The sequence below is a fragment of the Aspergillus tanneri genome (genome assembly GCF_003426965.1).
Source record: "Aspergillus tanneri strain NIH1004 chromosome Unknown AapTan_4_pilon_pilon_pilon, whole genome shotgun sequence".
Lineage (NCBI taxonomy): Eukaryota > Fungi > Ascomycota > Eurotiomycetes > Eurotiales > Aspergillaceae > Aspergillus > Aspergillus tanneri.
In genome coordinates this window covers 1,807,720-1,830,412 of record NW_022984631.1, presented here as the reverse complement: position 1 = coordinate 1,830,412, position 22,693 = coordinate 1,807,720, and the positions used below count along the sequence as shown (strand labels likewise).

The 22,693-nt window shown below is 49.7% G+C and overlaps 6 protein-coding genes across 6 annotated transcripts; 4 read left to right on the top strand and 2 right to left on the bottom strand.

Annotated features, from left to right (window-relative positions):
- Positions 1 to 5,508: 5,508 nt before the first annotated feature.
- Positions 5,509 to 8,907, top strand: ATNIH1004_005800 (uncharacterized protein; the record flags this gene model as incomplete). Its single annotated transcript, XM_033570446.1, has 4 exons — positions 5,509 to 5,583; positions 6,357 to 6,618; positions 6,754 to 7,806; positions 8,171 to 8,907. 4 exons carry the CDS (start codon positions 5,509 to 5,511, stop codon positions 8,905 to 8,907), a joined length of 2,127 nt encoding a protein of 708 aa, XP_033426478.1.
- A 2,018-nt stretch (positions 8,908 to 10,925) lies between these two features.
- bgt3 (putative cell wall glucanase) lies at positions 10,926 to 13,063 on the top strand (the record flags this gene model as incomplete). The annotated part of the gene is made up of 2 exons (XM_033570445.1): positions 10,926 to 12,862; positions 12,919 to 13,063. 2 exons carry the CDS (start codon positions 10,926 to 10,928, stop codon positions 13,061 to 13,063), a joined length of 2,082 nt encoding a protein of 693 aa, XP_033426477.1.
- A 532-nt stretch (positions 13,064 to 13,595) lies between these two features.
- On the bottom strand, positions 13,596 to 14,459 carry ATNIH1004_005798 (SRR1 family protein; the record flags this gene model as incomplete). Its single annotated transcript, XM_033570444.1, has 2 exons — positions 13,596 to 13,963; positions 14,132 to 14,459. The coding sequence occupies 2 exons, from the start codon at positions 14,457 to 14,459 to the stop codon at positions 13,596 to 13,598; spliced, it is 696 nt and encodes a 231-aa protein (XP_033426476.1).
- A 318-nt stretch (positions 14,460 to 14,777) lies between these two features.
- ATNIH1004_005797 (copper acquisition factor BIM1-like domain-containing protein) lies at positions 14,778 to 16,132 on the top strand (the record flags this gene model as incomplete). The annotated part of the gene is made up of 4 exons (XM_033570443.1): positions 14,778 to 14,970; positions 15,322 to 15,474; positions 15,541 to 15,854; positions 15,926 to 16,132. 4 exons carry the CDS (start codon positions 14,778 to 14,780, stop codon positions 16,130 to 16,132), a joined length of 867 nt encoding a protein of 288 aa, XP_033426475.1.
- Positions 16,133 to 16,424: 292 nt separating this feature from the next.
- On the bottom strand, positions 16,425 to 17,594 carry ATNIH1004_005796 (alpha/beta fold hydrolase; the record flags this gene model as incomplete). Its single annotated transcript, XM_033570442.1, has 1 exon — positions 16,425 to 17,594. The coding sequence occupies one exon, from the start codon at positions 17,592 to 17,594 to the stop codon at positions 16,425 to 16,427; it is 1,170 nt and encodes a 389-aa protein (XP_033426474.1).
- A 575-nt stretch (positions 17,595 to 18,169) lies between these two features.
- On the top strand, positions 18,170 to 22,166 carry ATNIH1004_005795 (uncharacterized protein; the record flags this gene model as incomplete). The annotated part of the gene is made up of 2 exons (XM_033570441.1): positions 18,170 to 18,211; positions 18,273 to 22,166. 2 exons carry the CDS (start codon positions 18,170 to 18,172, stop codon positions 22,164 to 22,166), a joined length of 3,936 nt encoding a protein of 1,311 aa, XP_033426473.1.
- Positions 22,167 to 22,693: the final 527 nt, after the last annotated feature.

Genomic DNA, 22,693 nt, shown 5'->3' with positions numbered 1-22,693 from the left:
TATATAAAACCCACTGTTTTTTCCAATATGCCTTCCAGTGCGTATAATCCCTTGATCAAGGGCTGATACCGTGACGTTGAGCAGGATGGAAGCCATATAACCAGTGTATTCTTTAGCTGCGGGTTTACTTCTTTATATGCAGCTTCATGTGCAGAAAAATTGTCCATTAAAAGAGCAACTTTTCGGCCTTGCATTCTTCTATCAAACCAGAGCAGCCATTCTTTAAAGATATCACCAGTCATCCATGCCTTCTTATTTGAGCGCCAAGTGCAGTTAAGGTTCTCAATATTAATACCAGCTGCAGTAAAGGCTCTGGGACGTTTAGCTGTCCCAATAAACCAGATAGGAAGGAGTTCTGAAGCGTCTGAATTACAACAGAAATGCGCAGTTATTCGAGCTTTTCTTTCTTGCGGCCAGGAAGCAAGGTAGATAAACTCCGGTCCGGGATCATCCTCCAGTATAGACCTGACTCATCGCAGTTAAAGATATCCTGAGGCGCATATATACTAAGAGCGTGACGGATTATAACCATTTCAGTAGCTGCATCTTCAGATACACTTCCAGCTTCACCATGCTGACTCCTCCACTTAATATTTCTGCGTGATTGAAAGCGTCGAAGCCAGCCGTTGCTAAACTGCGGCATCTCCCTTTCTGGATAGACCTCCGGCCAGAAATCCCTTGCTTTTTGCCGAATAATCTCCTGAGATATTGTTATTTGTCCCTCAGCCCTCCGTATCCAGTTGTAGAGTGCCTTTTCTAGCTCTGGCCAGGATTCTGTACGGCGTCGTTTATCTTCAGATTGATGCGCTTGAATGTCGTCAAGGAAGGCAAATCGAGAGGAGAGGATTCGGCTAATCGAGGAGCGGTCAATTGGCTGTTTATATGTCTCTTCAAACCACTTAGAAAGAGATGCCAGAGAAAGATAAGGCTTTAAATGATGTCGTGCGCGTAGGGCAGCCTTCTGGCTATTTGAAATAGCGCGACGCGTCCTCTTAGCCATCTTTAAAGCAAAGTGTGATATCTGAATAAGCAATTTTGTGACTTCGATATAGGCAAATTTATATAGGAAAGGGCGAAAAATTAAGCAAAGATCTTGTATCGGGGGGTTAAGCATATTAATATGGAAAATCAAATTAGACACCGTGTTCATTTGCTTATACCGGAGTTTTGCTTAAATCGGGTGCTGCTTATATAGGGGTTTTACTGTACCTATCTGTGGTAGGTACCTAGCGCCCAAGGGCTCCGTACTTGCTCCGGAGTGCTACTATGGAGTACTAGACGTTGGCTGTGAATTGCTAAAATAGGGTGTTCCGATTACGACGACAAGCCGCTAACACTACTATGGAATCCTCCGGCGTTCAGCAGACTACTTGGTATCATTCTTAATTGAGTTCGAGCATTCGGACACCCTAATGCGATTATTCCACTGAACCACGGTCAATGTCGGTTTGACTTTTGAGAACCCGGGATCTTCCCATGGTCCACTACAACTGACAAGCTAGCTAATCCATTCACAATTGACATGTGTCGTCTATGTTAAGGACGCTGGAAGGAGCCTCCCAAAACTGCAAGCTGCAATGTGCACGTATAGCACATAGATGTATGGTGATATCGGGATTTTGTGCCTGAGCACGGAGAAATTGCCTCCTACTCCGTACATGCTGTCCGCTACACTCTATAGCTCTTTTTCGCCATGCATGAAATAATGGCGTTCGTTAACTATCAGCCATACTAATAAATGGAGAATCTTACGTTGCAGATGCAGTTTCACATGGGAGTGATGTATGAGAGCCATTTTTCCATGCTTATCTCGAACGGGTAAAGCACTAGGAAAGCTAAAGATAATTGGAATTTTGGAAGGGAGGAATAAATAAACCAATCAATAAATAAAAATCAGCATGATAACCTCCGTTGCAATATGGCTGGCCTCATGAATTCGAAGCACAACGTACAAAGTACCTACGTTTGCCAGGGCTATCCTAAGAAGGCTCAAATAGTCGAAGCACCACTTTTATCCAGTGCTAAAATGCCATGGATCACTACACGTTGGAATCCCAGTCTGATTGCACGGAAGGGTGTGGAGCCGCCCCTTGAGTTTTCTGATGCACTGAACCACTCGCTGCTCCATACCTACACGGAGTAAGTCTGGAGTCAAGTCGGCGCAATGGGTAAGTTGCTTGGCCGGAGTACCGAGTGTCTTGACTACTACGGTCTAGCTAGTACTATCCGGCTGCGACGGCCCAGCTGGGGCTGTTTAAATTAGCTTAACTATGAAGGTACTGGACTATCCCTGGTGGTACTCGATTGTCCACGGGTAGGTTCATCATTCTCGAGTGCACTGAATGCACGATGCAGGAGACTAGTCGCCGGGAAGCAGCAGGAGCAGAAGTTCACTAACCTGGCTGTGATTGATCAACCGTCCTGCGCCCGCGGCCTGGGGTTACACAGGCATTTTGTTTTCAGTAATAGCTTCCGCATGGAGAGAGTGGAGGGGAAGTGAATCACCCGGTCGGACACCGTTAGGCTGTTTCGAGTTTATTTAGACGGGGCTGAAGAGGGGGGAACGATGCATTGAATGGGGTAGCATCATACTTCTTTTCTCAACTACTTCATTGTTATGTAGGTGGACACCAAGTTCAATGGAGCGTGCATTCCTCGCCCTCTAGGTAAATTATTATTAGTTGATGCGTCTCGGGAGGGGTGAATTTGGCGTGTGGTGTTTGTGGGAAGTGGAAACAAGGCTGATGGCAGCAAGTCAGATCAGTCGTTTCCATACCGGAATGTAACAAGATCGAGTCGTCGTAATTTTGAGTTTGCCAGGGCCAACAAGACCAAAAAAAAATGAGTGGCAAAGAGGGAAATGACAGCCTGACCACCATTCCAAATTGAATTGAATTGAAGCAGCTAAGCCCCTCCCCCCCCTCCCCACCCAAAAAAAGGGGAATTATTTAAATTATACTACCGGCATCATTCTTTCTGTTCCAATCAATGCCTCGGAAAATCCACTGGCAGTTATCATGACGACCCATCATCGACATATGGATGGTTAAGGTATGAACCGACGATCCATTGATACAAAATCACAGGTCCATGCACACTAAGTGGAGGCGGGCATGTAGGCTGTCAGGGCACGTTGCTGCTGTGGATTATCAACGAGGGGATCTTTTTATTCAAGTTCTTTTTTCCTCTCTTTTTCTTTCCCCCCATTCTTTTTGTAGATGCTTCTGTCCCTTTCCTGAGGTGACAACTATCATGGCCATGCAAGCATGCTACGCATTGCTCTTGTGACTGATTACTGAAGGGGGGTGGGGGAATACTTAGGTAGCCTCGGGATTGCTCGTGTGAGCTGACTGTGTGGTACCTGAGTTCGGGCTCTGCGCGATCCAACCTAGAACACAACGTTGAGACTCTAAACTTCCACTATTTCCTGTTATGAAGAAAGACTACTACTATAAGACGTGAAGGCATTTTCACACTAAAACGCTAGCTAATTACAGAGTACTACGGTACTGTGCCAATTCCTCCCGGCGCCAATCTTCATTATTCCAGACCATCCATCCACTTCATCTTCTCAAACCAAAAAAGGACTCGGGTATCGGGGCTCCAGATGCCAATACGAAATTTTTATTTTTTTTAAAAATCCTCTCTTAATCCACGTACTATATATAGAGAATTACCTACAGTATAGGCCTTATATACAATTTGTTAAAGGCGAGAGAATGAAAGAGAGCAGATAAGTCTCTACCTGACCGTCTGCACAGCAATATGGGCACACCCTTTAGACATAACTACACACACCATTGTAAAATAAGTAGCAAAAAACAAATTATCACACAAATATCAAAACAAAAAAGCCCGTCCTGAGATTTAAAAAAAAAGAAAAATAAAAAAAAATAGAACGAGTAGATTTCAGTTGTTCCCTAGCTGCATACTCTCCGACAGAGCTCATACTATAATTAAGTGTGCATCCATAATCGCTGTGCAATTAATACCATGCTTGGGAGCATTCTTGGTGGAGTTGTCTATCAGGAGTACATTATCCATTTTGTATATGTAAGTACATATGTACTTTCTGCAAATAATTATTGAGTGCTAATAAAGATGAAGTATGGAGCAGTGCGGAGTACCTCACTTCCCTAGACAAATCCTCTTTCTCTTTTCATTTGGGACTATTATCCCATCCGCGGAGGGTACTATGTAAGTAACCTTTGGAGACAAGTAAGGAAAGCAAACCAGACTAACGCTGGTTTTCCTTATTGGCATAACTTGTTGTCAGCTCACTGGCGGCTTACTCCGATTCCTTTCTTTGTCTTTGTCTATGGATTAATTTCGTGTCATTTTTCTTTTTCTATTTTATTTTTTAAATAATTTTATTTTTAAATTTAATTATTTTCTTTCTCTTTTCTCTCTCTCGACTTTTTATTTTTTATTTTTATTTTTATTTTATTTTCTTTATTAATTATTTGTTCATCCTATTTATTATTATTTTAGGCCCTCTCAATTCCTCAAACTCAATGATGCACCTTTCTCTTTTTCACTGCCAGTCGTGCTACTTTGGCAATATCCTATTCTCTCCTATTCTACTTCGACCAAGGCGTCTATCAAGTTGAAAGTGTAGAAGAAGTGGGGAGGAGGGATACATCTGCAGTCAACTTGGATAATATAGCTGTCATCTTCCGCATCGAGGCTGTTATTATTACTGGTTTTTGAAGAAGGTCACTGTACTAGGTAGGTTCGTTTGTTTCAATCAGCCTGGGTCCCTTTATCTCCCCCCCGGTCTCTTTTTTCCCACCCACCATCGCTGCACGCTGCAAATCATCCTTTCCAAACATCTAATCGGCGCCGTCAAAGCTCTGGGCTTGATCTTGTCGAGTAGTATACATGCTACGACTCTACTGCTGTCACATTCGCGTCGTTTCTCCTGCGTCCTGCATCCATCCTGGTCAATATTACACCACCTTCCCGCTAGTTACAAGCTCATTCTGATATCCCCACCACTCAGTGAATCCCTCTGACACTGTCCTGCCCTCCTCCATTGTTTTCTTGCTTTTTCTGTTTCTCGTTTTTTGATTTTCTCTTCTCGCATTTCCTCAACCCCTCCATTCCCCATCCGGGATAGTTCCCTTTTCGTTGGATGTCTGTCTGCCTGAAGGATGGGTCTCCGGTGCAGCTAAATAACGACCCTGGACCCTCCACATTACACTGGCACTCGCATTGCACCGTTAACAAGGCCCATTTTCATGAAACTATCCCCCCCCCAGCCGTGGCCACAGACCAACGAACCGCGGCCATTGTTGTTCAGCCTCCCTCCAGCTTTGGCCCTTTTTACTTCGTGACTTGGATATCTATCCATCCCTATAAGCTGCTGTGCCTCGTTCCATACCACGCCCCTACATATCCTATCTTCCTCATACATCGGATTTGCCTTAATTGATGTCCCTACAGCTCATGGGCTAGGCCTCTGAAGGAGGGATACAATTGTTTACTCCAAGCCATCCAAGGTCAGTTATGACCGGCATGGTTCAAACTGATCTTGCTCATCCAACTGCGTCAAAATACAAAGACGAGCCTGTTGGCGATCCTGTGAGTTGTTATACATTTTATAGACTGTTGTCTTCCGATGTCTCTCTTTCTCCCTGTTTCCCCGGAATTTTCTTGGGCCTCCAAGGGAGTCCTAGTGTCTTTGACATGGTTCATACCAGGAGATACCTGGAAAGAACCAAACTCCCCTTTTGTCTGGAGCAACTGCAGACAGGCATGCTTGGCTATCATGCCAGGTGTGCTTCTCACCAAACATGGGTGCCTATCCAACGCTACCCGAGGACAAGCTTGTTGCGAAGTTCATTTATATGTCAATCTCTGTGTTGTTAGACTCTGTCAGTTCCTTAGCATCATTGCACTATTTATCCTATCTATCCATTGCTTTCTGACATTCCAACCCATCACTGCCTCCTGGTTCTATACGTGTCATTACTGCAAAATATGAATGAGAAAGACCTCCCATTCAGAAGTAATGGTGAGAGAGGTGACCGCAAGGATATATTTCTTGAGGTCTAATTTCTTGCACATTACACGCAGTAACAGCTGTATTGCTTTTGGGAATGCAATTCTTGTTGCAAATCAGATATAATCTGCGATCACCCTACTTGGCTGCAATTATATCACATTGAACTGTGTTTATATCAGGCGTTGAATGTTTGTATTATGGCTAGGGTTTGGAACATCTTTTCATTTCAATTCCGTCCAAGGGCACTCGAACAAAATATACACAAGCCGCGCCAGAGGAGGCTTTCTTTTTCTCGTTTCTTTTCTTTCTGTGGGGTTAAATGTGTGCCAGCACTAATTGTCCTTCTCAGCTTCGACACTCTACAAATCACACTCCACAACACCCTCATATCCAACTTCCCAGAACAACAAATCTCATTCATCCCCAGAAACAGCCTGGTTCTCCGCATCAGCCAAGCACCACTCTTCCCTCTGGGTCCTACACGTCTCACGCACTAGGAAACGGCATCTTACATCAGCCTCCATACGGCCAACCCTCACAGGAACAGCCCTATTACACATCCCATTCTTCCTACACAACTGCGAGCACACCATCGCAGTACACTTCAAGCGGTATGTACAAATTTGTTTATGCAAATGCCTCTCTTTCTCCAGTAGTCCTGAGATCGGTGTGTCGATCTTCAAGATTGGCAAGTCCTTAAAAGTAGATGTTTTGATTATGGGAAAGACTAGCTAAACTTATACTAGGACCTCCTGAAATGATGGCGGCTACTACGCAAATGCAGAGGCCATACCCTCCAATTTACCATACTCCTCAATCCAGCTCTCCTGCATCAGTAGCCTCTCAAACACACGAACAACATAGCCGAAGTCTATACACACAATCTCCGCAGATGACATCTCAGATTTATGGATACCAGCCTTATCCATCAATAAATCCAGTCCAGCCCTCGCCATACGCAACGCATACATCGCCACCGCAGCATCCCATCACATCGCAGCCGTTGATGTTACCTCATCAAACAAGCACGTCCCAAATGTCACACCAATCGTCTCAACCACCGACTAGTACATTAACCAGTCCAAGTACAGCCACAACACAGCAGCACACACCCCCACAAAGAGCAGTGCTGAACCCACCATTACCCACGACAACAGGTCCACTATCTGCTGGCAGTATTCACCATCAAAGCCCGAATATCGGAGCAAGCTCCAGTGCTGCACCGGGCCCAATACCGGCAACAACTCCCCTTGTTGTGCGGCAAGACAGCAATGGGGTGCAGTGGATTGCCTTTGAATACTCTCGAGATCGTGTGAAAATGGAGTATACCATTCGCTGTGATGTCGAGTCCGTCAATGTGGATAACCTTAGCCAAGAATTCAAAACGGAGAACTGTGTCTACCCTCGAGCTTGCTGCAGCAAGGACCAATACAGAGGTAACCGGTTAGTCTATGAGACGGAATGCAATGCTGTCGGCTGGGCTTTGGCCGAACTCAACCCGGCTTTGAGAGGAAAACGCGGTTTAATCCAACGAGCGGTTGACAGCTGGAGAAATAGCAACCAAGACCCTCGGCTCCGAAGCAGACGTGTGAGGAGAATGGCTAAAATCAACAGACGGCAAGGTATTCCACCACCTTCTCACATGGCCAGTGGGACGCCCGTTGCCCCTGGAGTGCCAGGCCCTAGCCTGGCAGCACCTGCCCCTCGTCCCCCACTGGGGCCATTGCCTATGGGGCCTCCGCAACTGCACCATCACCACGCACAACCTGAGGGAAGCACAGGTAATGAGGAAGTTAGCGGTATGTTCCATCATATATAATGTGTTCATCCCTAACGCCGTTGCTATTCGCCACGGTGGATATTTCTGAAAATAACGTTCTATGTACCTTTTTTTGGCTTATTATTTCTTGCCCGGAGGATAAGCAGGGGTAGATTAGGGCTGTTCTTTTTCCTTTTTTATTTTTCTAGTTTGGTGGATATTATTCCCCATGTACTTTTATCAGGTTTGGGGTGGTCTTTGTCTTTCGTCTTTTTTAGTCCATACCCTATTATGTTTCTCTGTTATGCTACTGTTGATGCCATGCCCTTTTCACACCTTGGATCACGACTCTTCATGTGTACCGGCTCAGTGTAGGCTAATTCTAGACTCTGTATTCATAATAGGCACCGCCGACTTCACGAACGGTACCAATCGCCCACCCGCAGCAGAAGGCCACCATGCCTCAACGGGTCAAACACCGATAGACATTCGCAGTGCACAAGTGTTCCACGGCTACCCAGCATTTCCGCCTCCTGCAGATGCTTCGGGAGGTTCCAGAGGCCCTTCGATACCGCCTCTGATTCGAGACAGCGGAATAGCAACGCTCGGGCGACATCCGACCGTTGCGACATCGTCGAGCAAGTTTGACCAAGTAGATGATGATAATGACGATGAGCATAACCCGACTATTGACGCCCTCTTCGGAACCTTTCCTGAAGGTAAACGGCGCAAATTCATACTCGTGGATGACGCTCAAAAAGGGTGTCGTGTTAGGGTTAAGGTCATGCTAGACCAGGTAAACATGAATGAGATCCCTGACTCGTATCGTATGTCCAACGCAGTCTACCCGCGAACATACTTTCCAGTTCAGATGAAAAACCCCCCAGGTCGTGTCGTCCCGGGAAGGAGATATATCAAGGATGATACCGAAGCTGACGTTGACGACGAGACCGCAACTGTCGGAAGGATTCTGGTTCCAACCCCTCAAATTGACGGTGAGAACGAAGTTGCCGTACCCAAAATATCACGAGGTCGCCGTCAGAAAGAGGTGTTGTTGAACGATCTGGGTTACCGAATGAGCTGGAGCCAAAGTCGGATTTTTGCTGGAAGGATGCTATTCCTGCAGCGATCTCGTGCGTGACGCCCCCTCTCCCTTGCATCATCCCTTGCTTTTGACCCCATGGTACTCTCGATGACATTTTGAGGCTCTCATGCATGCACCAAGGAGAAGTGAAAGAATGCAGCCCTGGCTAACGAGTAACCCTTTTTGGGAGAATAGTTGACGCTTACCGGAACAAGATGCGCAGTACAATGATGGCTGCAGGCCAAGAACAATCGTCCATCCCTCCCCATTTCGAAACACGACCGGGAAAAAGAAGATTTCTAGAGCGGCCACGACGGACAACAACTCCTTCAGGACGGGGAGTCGGGGGGCATCGATTCTCTGCATCACAACGTAGCGCAGAAGAAGTCGAAGCTTAGCCATCATATATCTATACACAATGACGAAGTTTAAGCCCAAGCTTTTCAGCAGATGTGTGGAGCTTCTTCTCCTTTTTTTGTTTGACAAAGTCTGCAAGTATACAGGTCGAACGGATGTAAAGCCTACACTATGCATATGGCCGCTATGTAAATATATAGAAACCAAAAGGCTAATGGTGGGAAAGAACACGATGGATGACATGGCGGTTCGAAGGTTGGTATTATGCTATTTGACTGCTTATGTTGGTCATGATGAAAAGAAGTACGAGGAACGAGTTATGACTGGATTTGATTTGAATGAAAAATTGATGGTTCGATGGCTGGAAGTGAAGTCGTTTAAATAAACTGTGCGAGTATTTATCTGTTTCCTTTTTTTTTTTTTTTTGGGCCATCTCACAATGGTCGGATGCAATATTTATAGATCCCGTCTCTCAAAGTTAATCGACACGCAAGATTAATTCATTTGTTAGGTGTTTTGTCTAAGACATTATCGGGTGTAAAGAAAATCCGTTCAAAATCCAAACAGAAATCCAATAACTACCTATAGGAAGCGCTAATAAATAGTAACCAAGACATCTAGAGTAGATTCTAGACTCCACTCGACTCTAGACGCTGTGAACGAAGCGCGAACAAAGGAGCACAAAAGAATATCTATTGACGGGGTTGCCTCCCCAGACTGACCCCACCAAATCAATCTTGAAAAAGTAAAGCTAAGCTTACGTATGTCCTCCGTATTATATTCGGTTTCCACCGAGATCCCGCATTCGGGTCTGCTGAATTGTCGGAAAAATAGCTTTTCCACGCGCGATGCGATATTTTTGGCAGCTACCAAGCCGGATTGGGGCAGAGTCAGCAATAAGTTACTCGACGGCGCGTATTGTCGTCGTATCTGTTGTATGTCTCTCGTATCGGTCGTCGGGGACAACCCGCCACCATGCGGGAGCAACCATTGTATTGTATTCCCTCTCATTTCGAGGGCATCGTCCGGATGCAGTCAAGCCGGCCTCGTCGGCCGTCTTTGTAGCGTAGCCCCCCCTCTTCGTTCGTTTCTGGCCTTTTATGATTGACCTTAGTAGTCGCAGGAGTAGACTTGATTCTTTCCCTCTCTTCTCTTCTTTTCTTCTTCTCCTTTTTTCTTCTTCCTCTTCTGCCGGAGGATCTATCTACAACTCCTGACAATCATTTGTACATACAGTAGTATCAGAGTATCTCATCTTTTCTTGTCGAAAAATCTTACTCCACTCCCCTTTCTCCCTCGCAGCTCTCGCGGAAAATATCAACTATATACAGTATCCATTGCTAGATGCCAGTATGATTTCTTTCTTACTCTCCAATCAGATGCCTCGGTTCTAAATCCCATCCAGTCTATTCTTAAGTTCTGTGTTGTTCCTGAGTGATATAAACGGTTCCGAGTCTTTTTCCGGGTCGAAATTTTGGGAACCGCGGTTCGACTCCCTCTGAGTACCTTGCGTTTCAGAACCGTCTATCGTTGCCTTCGAGTTAATTAATTTACTTGTCATCATCGGATCTCTCTTCGTCCTCGTTTCATCTCGAAAATTTCTTCATCATAAACCCTTCTCTCGCTTTCAATTCCCACCAGAATTCAGTCCGCGAGAAAGCCACTCGAATATTATAATTATTATTTATTTTTTCTTTCGCAGGCTATTGCTATCAAGGATGTCCGGTGATCACCGGACATTCAGCTTCAATCGAGGGGATGACAATCCACTAGGAGCCCATCAAGAAGATATTTCGCCCATCCGCTCCTCAGGAGAAGCAGGACATCATAACCAGGACGGTGATATCTCCCCTATGTCAGCTCGGGGCCAAAGCCTTGTTCAAGACGGCGACCGAGGCCTTGCATCAGTGCCCGAGCACGGTCAGGGCCTGGCACATACAAACTCAATGCGAACCCGTTCAACTGCTACCCCGGGAATGGACAATCTAGGCCCCTCCGCCGTGGGCGGTGGTATCAGCGGTATCGCCCTTGGCGTGGCCAACACCCATGACCGTCAGAGTGGAGTTGACGCTTTTAGGGATACAGACGGACCGCCGGCGCAAAATATACCAACAGAGCGGGGGTATCATACGACTGGCTCGGACAACCCTTACGTCCCAGCATCCCCAGAAAGGGGCGCTAACGGAAGCTCAGATAATCTGCGATCTCGTGATTCCTACGGCTCCAACGTCGCCTTGGGTGCTGCCGCCGCCTCCGCCGGCCAGTTGACACTCGGTGCCTCAAATCCATCCCAGCGCAGTCTATTCGACAATCCTTACCAAGGCGTCGGTGCTTTGAACGAGGGGCCATATCAACGACAATCCGTCTATAGCCATGATTACCCACTTGTGATAAACCCCGATGAGATCCTGGACGATGGAGATGATGGTTTTATTCCCCCGAATACCGGGTCCGCCGGTCACAAAGCCCAGGCTGTCCCTGCTACCACAGCCGGCGCTGCCGCAGGTGGAGTCCTAGGTGGCCTTGGAGCACTATTCAAAGGGAAAAAGGAGAGCAATCCATCCTACGGGCCGGTTCCGGGGGCAGGGCTGGAGGCTGGAGACAAAAGTCAGTGGGTCAAACCAAAGCCTGACGGAGGTAGTCGAAAACGAGGATGGATAATCGGGCTTCTCTTGGCGTTCATCGTTGTCGGCGCAATTGTGGGAGGTGCTGTTGGTGGGACATTAGGGAGCCGGTCGAATAAGAAAGATGGGGCCTCATCATCATCTTCCGATTCCTCCCCGAAGTCAGCGTCCGGCGATACCAAAGCCAATGGTGACCTCGGTAAGGATTCGGATGAAATCAAAGATTTGATGAATAATCCCAACCTGCACAAAGTATTCCCTGGTGTCGATTATACCCCGTGGGGAGTCCAATATCCGCTCTGCCACAAGTACCCTCCGTCGCAAAACAACGTCACTCGTGACATGGCCGTGATCTCGCAGTTGACCAACACCGTTCGCCTTTATGGCACCGATTGCAACCAGACTGAGATGGTTCTGCATGCCATTGACCGATTGGAGCTAAAGAGCATAAAACTTTGGCTAGGAGTTTGGATAGACACCAACGAGACCACCTCCAAACGACAGGTCGACCAGCTGTACCAGATCCTTGACAATACGAAAGACCATTCTATCTTCAAAGGAGCTATTATCGGCAACGAAGCTCTGTTCCGGGCAGGCGACAACATCGCGAGCGCGCAAAAGACACTGATCAGCTACATGGACGGCGTGAGAGACCACTTCAAGAAAAATAACATCGACCTGCCGATAGCGACATCTGACCTGGGTGACAACTGGAACGCAGAGCTGGTCAAGGCTTCAGACGCAGTAATGTCCAACGTGCACCCGTTTTTCGCGGGCGTTAAAGTTCAGGAAGCTGCTAGCTGGACCTGGAACTTCTGGCAAGAGAAGGATGTAACACTGACCAAGGGCACAAACAAAAAACAAATCATCTCGGAGGTGGGATGGCCCAGTGGAGGAGGAAATGACTGCGGAAAAGGTGCAAGCAATTGCCAGAGCAAAACTCAAGGAGCTGTGGCAGGAGTTGATGAAATGAACCAATTCATGTCTGACTGGGTGTGCCAGGCCCTAGCAAATGGCACTGAATACTTTTGGTAGGTTCCATTCTTCCCATTTCTACCAGCTGTATCGATCTAACGGGAAACTTTAGGTTCGAGGCGTTCGATGAGCCCTGGAAGGTGCAGTTCAACACCAAGGACGAGCAATGGGAAGATAAATGGGGTCTTATGGACCCTGGGCGCAAACTCAAGCCGGGTATCAAGATTCCGGACTGCAACGGCAAAGAGGCATCGTAATTAGTCGACAAAAGTTCTTATTCTCCCCTTTCCACTGCCACGACTCTCCTTTTCCCACCCACCCTTTAATGACGATGCATGGTTGGGGTTTCTTTAAGGTTTTTTATGATTGATTCCCGATGTTACAGGATGTCGATGCTAGGTATTGTGTGTCTTAATACTTTGTCTTTCAGAGGTATGCTTTTGGTGTTTAAATTTATTTTCCTCCTTAGAGTTGTACTCTAAGGAAAGGGCAGTTTGCTTCGGTTGTGAGAAGCAACTATGGCCTCCCTTTCTCCGCACAATTGCGGGTCTTGATTGTCTTGATTGTCATTTTCATGCTGGGCCAGGTTGTTTGACAGCTGTATATATCCTGTTAGCGTTCCATTTTCCATGGATTTACTTCAATTCATGTAGCAGAATATACGATTGTTTCTATCCATGTAGAACTGGGATAGACATCCTATCTTTCTCGTCTTCGTAGGAAGCCCGTCCAGTCGCTGAATGATGAGGCCAATTACATATGAGAGTGCGCAACGCCCCAACTCACGAATTACTCTCTGTCACTCTTATTCCCTGCAAGATCCGCAGGATAATAGAGCCGCATGTTCCAAAACGCATGTTCGTGGTCTTCAAAACGAGGCAATCGCGTCGACCCTTTCGTTTTCACAAACTGCCTCACTGTTTCGGACTCGATATCTTCCAGTGGACCGCCGAAAAGGAAAGCGGGGTTGCTGGCGAGCAGTTGCACAAGATGGGTCTGTTCCGCACCCGGACAGTAGAGGAAGGTCGCAGGAGAGACCTTTTCAAACGCATCGGGGTGCTCAAGAACGTTGATTCCAAGGGATAAAAGGAGAAATTTATCATGGGCATTCAACACAGGATCCTGAGCATAGACGTTGACGTTTGGATGAGTCCGTCCTAGCCCGATGGGGAAATATTTATGTCAATACGATAGTAGACGAAAGCATCCACCGATGGAAGTTGGGAACGAGGACTCACTCATCCAATCCACAATACTCATCAGTCCAGCAAGCTGATACATCGAAACACTCCTACGATCCACCCATCCCCCTCGAAGAAACCCACTCGGACTCCCCATCCCAATACAAACGATACCATCGTCAACGGCCATTCCCCAGGACCGCAGTGTTTCCTCCACCACCTTCCAGGTATCGGAGTCCTCCCATCGCTGTCGACATCGCTGTAGTTGTTGTTGAAGCTCCTCTTGCGTCAATCGAGAAGGAGCTTCCGCGGGGAGAAAGGGGTGAGATTGCGACTCCTGCGGGAGGGTAGTACGAAGAACCTGTCGCGCACTTTTCCCACTCGTGGTAACGTGAGTCCAGCCGCTGTCGTCGGTCACCTGGAGGCGCTTGTGCTGATGATGAGGGGTTCTTTTGCGACTGGTGTGGGGCATCGTCGCGATGACTGCAGATTTGCATTTGGAGTGCGGAGAGAGATGAGGCGGCAAGAATTCCAAGAGGCCTGTTTGGATGGTTTGTTTGGTTTACATTCTCATTCTGAGTCCTCCCAGCTGCTGTCCATCTATTCTACGGAGTATAGAGCACAACCATCCCGCACAACGAGGAAAATCCAGGAATTATCCCTATCACATTCTAGATCAACACTCGGCAATGCTCTCAGTCGATCTCTAAGCGCCGGACCCTGGACGATGGTGGTGAATCCCCTCTCTTAGCGTCCGATCGGGGCGCTTCGCCGACCACCATCTCTGCGAATGAAATGGTCAATCACCCGAGTCAAGGTGATACCTCGTGCAGCTGAAGTCTCTCCTCCACCAATCTTCTCCTCTGCCGTGGTATTCAGCGCCTTCTGTGCCATGTCAACCGCTCGAAACCTGCGGGTGTGGTCACATCGCTCTCCTGCATCCTCACTCGTCCATGGCCATCGGTTCTTCCCCGCTGTGGTCTGTATGTGAACACTAGCGCAGGCGCCTGGGACCATGGCTTGTTCCCCTCAAAAAGTCTTGTTGACCCTCCCGTCGCTGGAAGCTTGTTTCGATGATGATCATTCAACCGGACCGGATGATGTGCTTGTGAGATTCGCTTCGTGGTGAAACTCGAATGACCTCTGGGCTGAGTCTGTAGACGAGAGGACATCAGTAGCACTTACATTTCTCTGTCTGTGGCTTCCTCCCTGCTTTTTTTATTTTGGTTCACGTCTTCAGCTGGTCTGCGTCTTGAACGACCCGACGGTCGATATGAGGTTCTTCCAAGAGTCGATATCGCAATGGGTGGCCCTCGTCACGTTATTGTGTGTAGGCCAGTCTTATGCTCATACGGTCATTGTTTATCCTGGATATCGAGGAAATAATTTGCACACCAACGGCACTGTGGAGGAGGCGAACGGTCTTGGGACAGCGTACATCAACGATTCGTACGCCTTCCCCTATGGAATGCAATGGAACTATCCTTGTATGGTGACCCCGAACCTCCATCATCACCAGTCTCAGTACTAATCGGTTCCTCTGTTGCTACCAGGCGGAGGTATGCCCACATCAACTAACCGAACCAAATGGCCCGTCGGTGGTGGCGCCGTGTCTCTCCAACCTGGCTGGTTCCAGGGTCACTCCAAGGCCTTCATCTACATCAATCTGGGTCTGGGTGAGACGCCGCCCAACATGAGCCACCCGATGGTGCCCCCGTTCCAGATCGTGGGCCCCTCCAACAAAGCATATCCGGGCACGATCTGTCTGCCGCAAGTCCCATTGCCAGCCAACATCAGTGTGAGTCCCGGTGACAAGGCGACGATTCAAGTCATCGAGACCGCCCAGCATGGGGCGTCTCTGTACAATGTATGTTTCTTTCTCTTTTTCTCTTTTTCTTCTTTTCTTTTCTGAGTTGAATCCTGACTCACCGGTTTTAGTGCGTGGACATCGAATTCGCCGAACCGGAAGACGTCGCCGAGGTCACCCGAGACAACTGCTTCAACTCCAGCCATATCAGCTTCCAGAACGTGTTTACGACCGAGTCTCTGAAATCTGGTGCTATATCTAGTGATCAGACGAAACAAGCCCTCCGCAATGTGATTCCATTCCTGATGGTGGCCGTGCTTGGCTGGATGATGGTGTAGATACTCTTCGCTTGTCTCTTCTGCAGTGATTTAGTCTTTTTTTTTCCCCCGGCGTTTGTTCCACTTGCGCATTTCATACCCAATATAGCTACCCTCTTTTATTGTTATTATTATTCTGGAATACGTGCGACTATGAAAGCCAATCCGTCCGGTAGATTGGCACTGGTGGGCTTCTGGCGTCGACCGGGCATTGATTGACATACATAATTGACATCATTGCGATTCTATTCTTCCACCCTGCGACCATGCTCAATAAGCACCTTCATGTCTTCATATCTGCTATATACGGTAGTTAATCCTGCAAACTGCCTGCCAACTCCAGAACAACCCAGACCACTTCGTCCGGACACTCCAGGGGCGCCCAATGACCCACGCCATCAACTAATTTCATGGTCCGAAAATCACTGCAGACGGTGCCATTCGCCATCTTCTCCAACGCCCCTGGTTCCTGATAGATCCCCCAGTCCGATTTTCCGGAGATGAACGAACACGGCACCTCGATCTTCTTCCCCGCGAACATCTCGTAGTCCTTGGTATACTTCCCTCCGGCCGCGGTGCGCACTCGATACCAGTTCAAACCACCCTGGAATCCCGTACGAGCGTACTCAGCCACATAGACCGCTAGATCCTCGTCAGGCAACCAGACATGCGAGGCATGTTCTCCGGCTTCCGACTCCTCCGCCATGAGACGCGCCACAGCCTGGGGCATCGTGTCCTTCAGCGGCATGACATAGTAGTAGGGCAACTGGGCTAGGTTGGACGCCGTCCATCCCCCCAACGGATACGTCTTGTTCCCGGACCACGAACCGCTCTTGAGATGGAAATAACCCCGCAGGAACTTGTGCAGTCCATTCGGAGGATTCGTCATTTCCTGGTTCGCCGGCGCCGTGGAATAATACCATTTGTAGTGTTTCCGGCCCAACGAGGCCAATTCCGCATGGACATCCCCGGCAGCGACCTCCATCCCTCCTCCTCCAGTCGTCGAGGTTGAATCAGAATCATTGGCCGTGTTAAACGGCACCGACGGTGTCCCGTTAAATGGATGACTGAGCAACACCAAACTGTGGAAGAGATCGGGCCGTACCAAGACACACATCGCGGCTGTCACGGCGCCGGCATCGTGTCCGACCAGACACCGAACCGACCGATATCCCAACGCATGCACCAGCACCACCATGTCCCGTACAAACGAAGTCAACGAGAACGTGTTCAGATCCACCTCGTCGAACCCCCTTGTGTCCCAGCCCGTGGTGCGACCGAAACCCCGCTGATCGGGAGCCACCACGTAGTAGCCTGCTTGCGCCAGGGGAGGGATCACCTTGCGCCAGGAATAGGCCAGTTCCGGGAATCCATGAAGGAGGAGGATCAGGGGACGGTCGCGAGCAGGTGAATATCCGGCTTCGAGTATGTGGAAGGAGAGAGACGAGGTGGTGACAATGCGTGTGGAGATGGAGGGGTGCATCTTGAGTATTTACTTAGTATTTTCTATGTTTTGTGAGTAGGTATACCATGGTACGGAATAAATAATTCTAGAGGCAGAGAAAGAGGTATATATATATATGGTATATAAATCCATCAGCCAGATGGATCACCCGATCCTCCGGGAGATACATACATAATCATTAACGTTGCATGAAACAGAGCGATTCTCCGTCATGACGCAAAGGCCCAGACTTTCTCTCCACCCATTTCCTTCTCCTTTTTGATCCTTCTGTCTCATCTTTCTCTCGCCTCTCACTTTTGGTATTTGTCTCGTTGATTGTCTTCATCTCTCCTTCCTTGGTATCCTTGCGAAGACCTTGTTTTCCCTTCTTTTCTTTCCTTCTTTCGTTCTTTTTTCGTTACTTGTTTCCCCCATCCTCTCCGCTGCTATCCATCATCCATCCATTTTTCCTCCTGGCTTCACATCCCTGTCATCCTCCGACTTTTCTTCGTCGCTTTCCGTCTCGGTTAACGTCAATCACTGGATAACCGAACAATTCTCGGTGTCTGTCGCCGGCAGCGACATACCGAGTGATTGACTGCTTATAATCCGTCATGTTCCGTCGACGCCGGAGGGGCTCGTCACATCATCAGCAAGTCCGTCGAGAGCGGCGAATATTTCCCTCCCATCTATTCACCATGCTAATCATTTAAACAGCCGCTGTCTTCCTCCTCTGCCCTATCTGCCCAGTCCGCTGCCAGCCATGCCTTCCTCAAATCTAATCCTTCCTCCTCAAGCCTCTCCGCCGCCGCCGCGGCGACTGCCCTTCGGACGCTGACCCCACCCCCGACGAACGTGGAAAATGTACAGACGAAACGCACCCTCCAGCGCCAGTCTTCCTTCTCCCAGTACAGTCGCTCCAGCAGTCTGCGCCCCGCCAGTCGGAATGACCTTCGTCGAAGCAATAGCTCTAGTTCCATGAGTACGCGGACCTTTCGGGAACAATCGCCTCGACGTCCGGTCTCCAGCTCCGGATCCCTAGATAACATGCCGCCTATCCCTTCGATCCCCAAGGAGTATGCGCCGGCGCGGAGTACTCCAGTTCGGCGCTCAGTCAGCGTCGGGCCTTCCACGCGGTCCTCGCCTCCTGTGAAGTGTCCGTCCGGCCGCGGAGCGAGCATGGATCGAGAAAATATGCGGTGTGGGAGCCCGAGGCTGACCCCGGTGCCGGAGATCCAACGCGCGGGAAGCAGAAATTCCATTAATTTCTCCTATCCGATGAGCTCTCGCCCAACGTCCCCGTCCATACCACCGGACGCCCTCGATATACCAGACACGTCGATAGGTGCATCGCTGGCGGACAAGCTGTCCACCCTAGCCACCTCCCAGCCCCAGAGCTCTCTCTCCCAAACTGCCAACACCTCAGCCCGGCAGAGGACTAGAAATCCTAGCCCCGGCAGTCCTGGGAAGGCTGCCCCACCAGTCACCACCGCCGTCGCTGCGGCACAGGCGGCCATTGTACCCCGGAGCGATGAAGGGGCTTCGCCCCAGACCCCTTCGGCACCGCGAGAACCAGATGTGCAGCTCCCAGCCCCGTTCCAGATTGCGGGACAGCCAGATCCAAGACAGCCCGTGTCTCGTCCAGCCTTTCTGAACCGGCCATCGACCGTCCCGGAAGACCCCAAAGGTGAAGAGCGAGCCGAAGCGGGTGCTCCAGCAAAGAGTAAGGCGGCTCCCCCGTCGGGCAGTGTAAAGCCAGAGAACCCATCGAGAGTCAAACCATCACCAACGCCCGAATCGGCGAGGGAACCGCATGCGCATCTAAGCTCCGTCGTTAGCTCCTCGGAATCAATGGGTTCTACAGAGCCAGGGCACGGGGTACCGCCGTCGCTCATGCGGAAGCCAAGCAGCAGTCCCGGGAGCTCGGCTCGCTTTTCTACACAATTGTCCGTTTCCGGTTTCCCGGGACGGTCATTGCACAAGCCGCCGCCTCGATCAGTGTCCCCAGCCAAATCAGCGATGAAGAGTCCGAGGAGCTCCCTGTCGCCCGACGGCAGAACTGCAGGTGTGTTGCGACCTGGCCCTCCGCTCAGCGAGATCTCGGACGGGACCTCCTACGGATCTGACGATGGTTCCAAACCGGGATTCCGAAAGAGGCACCCCAAGGTCAGTTTCGATGACGAGGCGGAGATCGTTGGAGTAGCGGCGAGCCCCCCGACATCCCCCGAAGACGCTGTCCCTGACGCACCACTCCCCGGCTGCTCCAAGGCCAAATCGAAGTCTGGTTGGTTTGGCCTCGGCAAGAGGAGGGCTCATGCATGGGATATTGTAGGGTCGGACGAGTTTGATGCAGTACTCAAGCCCCGGCCTACACTTCCCTCGTTCGGTAGTATACGAGGAGCTCGAGAAGGCGAGCAGGGGGAGCCAAGCTGGCATGAACCAAGTGATAATGAATCTACGACCTCATCGGAGCCCAATCTGGGGGCTCCAACATGGTCTGCCTCGAATGATCATGTCCTTGGAGCAATCATATCCAATGCGGAACCAAAGGATACAACCGCGGGGCACACGAACGATGACAGTGAAGCGGCGTCTCTTCCCACGAGTACCTCTGTGAGGGACACACCTTCAAATCACTCAACCACGGATCCATCCAATGGCAGAACCATCGATCCGGCTCGCCCCCAAGGAACATCGGATGCTCATGGAAAAGCGACGGATGGGCCAGCCGCCGATCCGACCTCCCCTGTCCCCGGAATCGCGGTTCAACCGGCGACGCCAGAATTTGAGAACAAAAGGTCAAATCTCGAGTGGTATACTGTGCCAGGGGGATTTCCACGATCATCGGTGGAGTCCAAGGGTTCCACCAGTCGCAGGAGCAAGAAAACTTCCAGCCAGACAGCTGGCAATTCTACTGCAGTTACACCCGAGAGTGATGGTGGCGATGACGAATCCGGTGGAAGTATCTACAGTGATGCCGAGGAGGATCTAGAAGGGGATGGATTCGGGTCCATCAACGCGATCGTGGATGGCAAAACCGAAGACAAACAGATAGCATCAAGCAGCCACAATGGCGGTGCTGATCGATCATCTAACAACACGCCGGATATTCCTAAAACCTGCCAGATTGCTCGTGTGGAGATCCCTGTACAACCAATGTGTTCGCCGCCACCTCCACGGTCTCCTGCTTCTCCCAGAGAACCTCTACCGTTGTCTTCGCGCTCTCCTGTTTCCACGCCGCCTAGCGATATTACAACCGCTAGCAAGATAGACGGAGTCCCCCACTCGTCTGCTACGAATCGAACAAGACGGTCTATGTCAGGTGATGGCTACAAACCCCCTGTTACTCGTGATGGAGTGGAACGAGTTGGGAAGGGCATTCTGTTCCCCCGTACTGAGGACGGCGCACCTCAACCGCGGGTTAGGGCTGGACAGGAACAGGCCAAGAAGCGGCCAGTCTCGTGGGGTGGTGCCCTTTTGGAGGAACAGGCCGTATCCGGTAAAGAGCAACAGGCCCATGGAACACTTCCTTCTCAACCTCAGAGACGACTGTCCAATGGCAGTGACTCATCGAGCAGTTTCGTACGGACCTATCGACCAACCCGCGCAAGCCCACAACACACCCTGCGACGGACCATGCGAGGAGGAAGCCCTCCTCCTAGCGGACGAGCTGCCTCCCCGGTTCAACAGAAATTCCCGCCCGCCGAAGTGCGACCTCGTTCGGCGGGTTCAAGTACCGGAGCTCTTCGCCCGACTTTGCGGGCCAGTGAACCCCGACGTGAGAAGCCGTCATTCTTTTCCACGGGCAAAATGCAACGATCCACCGCACAGACGTGGAAAAGCCGCTTCGAGGATTCTAGCGACGAAGATGAGCAGGGAATAGGCAATCTTCGCCCGGTTCGCGGCATCCCGCGACGTGCGGGCAAATATGATGGGGATTCGACCGAATTGGAAGACAGCTCCGACAACGAACGGCATCTACCCGCGGCCCGTACGGTGGTCCGTCAACCAGACCAACCTGGCTCACCCAGAAACAGTCCTGCGCTGGGCACAGTGGCCAACTCTCGTGGGATGACCGAGAGGGAGGCGGAGGAGTTTCTCCGGCGGGCCCATGGTGAGCGAAAACCGAGCCTGTTCCACCGCATCGGCATCCGACGACCCAAGCCACCGACCAATCGCCCAGGGCCAGCCAAGCTAGGAAAGCCAGATCCCAAGCCCAAGCGAGTACACGAGGAGCAGCCTCTTCCCTTGGATCCAAATCAGGGGAGCTTCGTAACGACCATCACTGCGAACAATTCAGTTTCTCCTGCAACTCCTCGGGTTCTCAAGAGAGGAACTCATAAATCCTCTGGCAGTGAGACCTGGCCACTCCGTACCAATCCCCAGGAGCCGGGCAATGGCAGCAATAATATGTCCGGTCGACCTCAGACTGCAGATGCAGCCGCTCAAAATGGCAACGCGGACGTGGTCGACAAGGCAGCACCTGTCTTCAAGGAGAACGAGATCCCAGTGGTCAAGAGTGACCGCCTAATTGTCTCGGACGTTGGGTTCACACCCGGTCGAAAAAAGCGGTTCCCTAAAATTCGCAAAGCGTTTGGCCTCTCGAGTTAGACGTGGCTCCTCTTCGATGCTTCAGCTTTTACCTTCTTTGAGATATTCGATGTATTTGTTTGTAATCTTCGACCACCTCATTCTTTTCTATTTTTTGAAATATTAACCACATATTTATAATTCAGCTGCTGTCCACGATAGCTGACCGCTGTGGGCGGCACAGGCATCGGAAAAGCTTACGAGATACGCATGGATTCCTAATTTTTTGTGTTTTTCTTTTTCTTTTTCTTTTTCTTTGATGATACGACAGGCGCATGGTCATCATATTTGGACTTAAAAGTGGAAATTTGATACCCTTATTTTGGTTTCGGATCGGGCCCTACAACTTCTGCGATAGATGGAAGATGGACCATGGATTAATTCGACTGCGACATGACTATCTTGTCCTGGTTTTGGTTTAGCCATCTAATATTCTTGTATTGTCTTGGAATCTTCCTTTCTCATAGTGAACCATATCTTGAAGAATGCTAGGAAATCAATGGAGTTTTCTCTACTGATTAATTAATTCTCTTCTCATCTTTTTGGGT